Source organism: Crocuta crocuta, unplaced genomic scaffold (genome assembly GCF_008692635.1).
Source record: "Crocuta crocuta isolate KB4526 unplaced genomic scaffold, BGI_CrCroc_1.0 scaffold25, whole genome shotgun sequence".
NCBI classification, from domain to species: Eukaryota; Metazoa; Chordata; class Mammalia; order Carnivora; family Hyaenidae; genus Crocuta; species Crocuta crocuta.
The window spans coordinates 12,717,285-12,721,483 of NW_027532015.1; the positions used below are offsets into that span (position 1 = coordinate 12,717,285).

General features: G+C 38.4%; 1 protein-coding gene across 1 annotated transcript in view; it reads right to left on the minus strand.

Moving 5' to 3' along the window:
• Positions 1-1,133: 1,133 nt before the first annotated feature.
• The window catches only part of CCDC28A (coiled-coil domain containing 28A), a 16,171-nt gene continuing 13,105 nt past the window's right edge, over positions 1,134-4,199 (minus strand). Inside the window, exon 6 of the mRNA XM_077776164.1 lies at positions 1,134-1,705. Coding sequence (XP_077632290.1) covers positions 1,651-1,705 — 55 coding nt within the window. The 3' untranslated portion in view covers positions 1,134-1,650. The remainder of the gene's footprint in view (positions 1,706-4,199) is intronic.

Sequence of the window (4,199 nt, forward strand, 5' to 3'; positions counted from 1 at the left end):
TCTCCTATCCCCAATTAGGTGCTTGTTTCTCTGTCCTGGAAATGAGGAAGAAGTATGGGCGTCTTCTAAAACGTGAAGCCCACCAAGCTCCCATTGAATAAACGAAATGTGGCCTGTCCACACAATGGAATGTGATCGGGTCATGAAAATGAACGCAGTAGTGAAACATGCCACAACATGGATGCACCCTAAAACCTAAAAGATATTACGCTAAGCTAGTCATAAAAGACCATGTAGGATTCCATTTCTATAAGATGTCCAGAATAGGCAAGTTCACAGACAGGAAGTAGATCAGTGGTTGCCCATGGCAGGAGGTTTGGGAGACAGGGAGTTAACTGCCAGTGGCTTTCTCTGTGGGTGAAAATGATCTAGTGTGTGCAGACAGGTGCACAACTGTGACTCCACTAAAACCACGGAGTTGTACACCTTGAAAAGGGTCGATTTTATTGGTGTAGGAGTTATTCTATCAATAAAGCTGTGTACAATGAGCAATTAAAACTAAATGTTTGCAGTATGTTATTGGGTAACCAGCTGTGATATGCACCCTAAACAGACTTTTTAACTTTCTCCTCATGACCCCTATGAATTGGGGTAATATCATTAGTAATCTCATTTTCCAGATTGAAAACAAAACTTAAACCCAAAGAAACTGAGTACAGGTGCGTGAATACAAAGCTAAGGGGAAGAATGGGGATTCAGACCAAGGTCTAACTTTATAACGTCCATGCTCTTTTCATGACTGACACCAATATGGAAATGTGCACAAGGTGCAAAATCTGGAAGAGAATTACATAACCTCAAATTTTATTTAGTATTTTAAAAAAAATTTTTAATGTTTATTTCTGAGAGACAGAGAGAGACAGAGCATGAGCAGGGGAGGGGGCTGAGAGAGAGGGAGACACAGAATCCGAGGCAGACTCCAGGCGCTGAGCTGTCAGCACAGAGCCTCACACGGGGCTCGAACCCACAAGCTGTGAGATCATGACCTGAGTCGAAGTCAGTCGCTTAACCGACTGAACCACCCAGGTGCCCCATAACCTTGAATTTTATGAACACAGTTTACTTTGGAGGATTGAACCCTTGTATTCCCAGACTGGAGACTACAGGATTCTTCAAAATAAAGCAATAACAGCTAATTTAAAACAATCACTTTATTAAAAATAGCAATTTTCACAAATCCTCATTTAACATTTCGTTGGCACTGGCCCTTGGAAAACACACCAGTGTGTGTACTGATTGTCTAACGTAAACTGAAGCGGGGCTGCCCCCAAAAGCCTGTGCATTTTCAACTTCTAATCAACATGGGAATGAGTAAGTCTGGTGAGCTCATAAAGGATGAACCCTCAGCCCTCCTAATAACATTTTGCACAAAGCGTTTCAAGTACGACCCCCGTAAGGCAACAATAGAAAGCATAGCAGCACAACTTCTGCGTCCCAGTTCCTGATTGAGCCTTCACCCAGGCCTAGGCTCCAGTTATGGTGAACGACAGCAAGGCAACTTTACTAAAAGCAGTAGTGAGGACAATCATTGCACTGGTACTTTGATTATTTTATTCGTTGTTGTGGAAGATGATTCTGCTACTGGATTCAGCTGGAAAGTTAGAAAACGCTGCTTTTCTTCCAAGCACGAGAAAGCAACTGTATGTGGTTTTAGCTGGTCGACGTATTCGGGATGTCTTGTGCATCTGCCAGATGTAGTTTTTGTCTGAATTCGTCAGTTAAGATTTTCACTTTATAATCAGTACTTCTTTTCAATTTTGGGGAATTACACCCAGGAGGTGAGAGAGAGGTATTAAAATAAAGGGGAGATGTTCAAAGGGAAGTGTCTGTGCCACTATGAGAAACCTGGATGTGAGAAGACAATTTTTAAATGTAATGAAGTAATTATACTATATCCAGAATTTAAAAGACTTACAAAAAGTCACTAAATCAAGACTATGTTCCAAGTTCTAACAGAGCACAGAATTATTTTAATGCGGCAAGAATCATTTTCATAGTAAGGAACTGATGAGAGGCAAATATAAAAACTTACTGGGTTAAAAAAAATCATTTGAGAGAACACCACCACTTTATCATCCTTGGGAAAACAATTTCTTTGTAAAAATCGAAAATGAAATCATCATAGCTCTAAAACTTTCCCTATAATCCTGAATCATTTTTCAAGAAGATTAGAAATCAGATGGATCTAACCCTTTCTTATCATTATTGCCTTTCATCTTTCTTTCATTCATCCATATCAACCACCTACTACCTGTATCTTCAAGAGCCAATTCAAACATTGCTATGGATACACGGGGAATAGTTAAGTGCTAGCAATATGCATATGGCAGAGGCTACAAAAATATATAAACATGAGTATTACCATCAAAGCCATTCCCATCTGTTGGAAGTCTGAGATTTAACACATAGAAAAATCAACAGATAATGAAATAAGGCAGAATGCTAGTTTGAAGTACAAATAAAATGCTTTATGAGAGTGGTCAGCTTCGGTGTTACTTGAGAAGAGAAAGAGGGGAGGCCAGAGCAACTCTAGGTAGAAAGCACAACCTGAACAAAGGTATTATGGTGAGCATGAACATGACGTGTTCTTAGACATCCAGAGAACCAGCTTGGTGGGAATGAAAAATATAACAGGAGGAGCGCCTGGGTGGCTCAGTCGGTTAAGCATCTGACGTCGGCTCAGGTCATGATCTCATGGTTTGTGGGTTCGAGTCCTGCATCAGGCTCTGTGCTTACAGCTCAGAGCCTGGAGCCTGCTTCAGATTCTGTGTCTCCCTCTCTCTCTGACCCTCCCCCACTCATGCTCTGTTTCTGTCTCAAAAATAAAACATAAAAAAAATAAAAAAGGAAAAATATAACAGGATATGTGGGTTGTGATTATATTATTGAGAGCTGTTAAAAAGTCTAACATGGTAAAAAACTTGGTCTGAAATAGGAATGGCAAGAGGAGAGTGATGCTTTTAAGACTAATTTAGTGGCATTGTCTCAAGTTTACAGCAGCACTGTCCAAAAGAAATATAATGCTAGCCCCACATATAATTTTTAAAATATATTTTATTTACACTAATAAATAGAAACTATCATTTCAGCATGTAATCATTATAAAAATATTGAGACACTTTACATTATTTTTTTCATACTAGATCTTTGCATTCAGGCATACTGATTATTCCTCTAGCACATTTCAGTCCATTTTTTTTAGCTGCATTTTGTGTGCTCAGCAGCTACATGGCTTGTGGCTGCCATATTGGACAGTGCATTTCCAGAGGTGGAATAGAAATTTCAAAGGTAATGGAATAACGTGATGAGGGTAGGGAATGAAGAAAGAATAAAAGGCAGAACTGATGATACCTGACAACTAAATGTAATTAAAAAGTGGCAAAGCATTTCATGTCCATGTCCAGGCTCAATGGCAGATAGTGCCGTGACTAAGTAGCAATGTCTGGTATAATCATAGGAGGGATTTAAATAATCTTTGGAGACTGAAAATAACAGGCAACTGATGACAGAGAAGGAAATTAGGAGGAAAGTATAAGACATTTATTACAAATGAGGAAACTACATTTGCCTCAAGGCTACACACCTGCTTACCAAGATTTGAAACCAAACAATCCAGAGCCCATGGTCTTATATTCTATCATGTTGCCGTGTTTAACTGTGGTGGCTGAATCAGGCAAAGTGGTGAGATAAATAAGTCTAAATGTTTAACAAAGACTCAGTAAAGAGGATGGGAGATACTGATGTGTCACAAGCATAGAAAGAATACAAAGCACAGAATATGAAGCTCAAAATGAATATAAAGGAAAGAAAAAAAAAACAGGTACTAATATGAGAAGCCCCCTAGTTAACTCATATCTTATCCCCATGTTCAAGTCTTTCTTGGGAAGGATACGTTACATTAATGTTTCCCCACAGTTTATGTGGCTTCTCAAAAACCTTATTTTATTCATCTGTAAAATGGGAAGTATTAATATCACCTATTTATAAGGGTAGGACCAAATGAGAAAATGCAGGTGAAGTCCTTCATAAAACACTTGGCAGATAGTAAGTACTCAGTTAAGATTAACTATTAATTGTTATCACTGGATTTGCATACACCTATTTCTTCATTGTTACTGTATAATTTAGCAATTAGTAACAGTATCTGTTACAAAACAGTAATTTATACATATATATACATATAAATATAAACATATTCT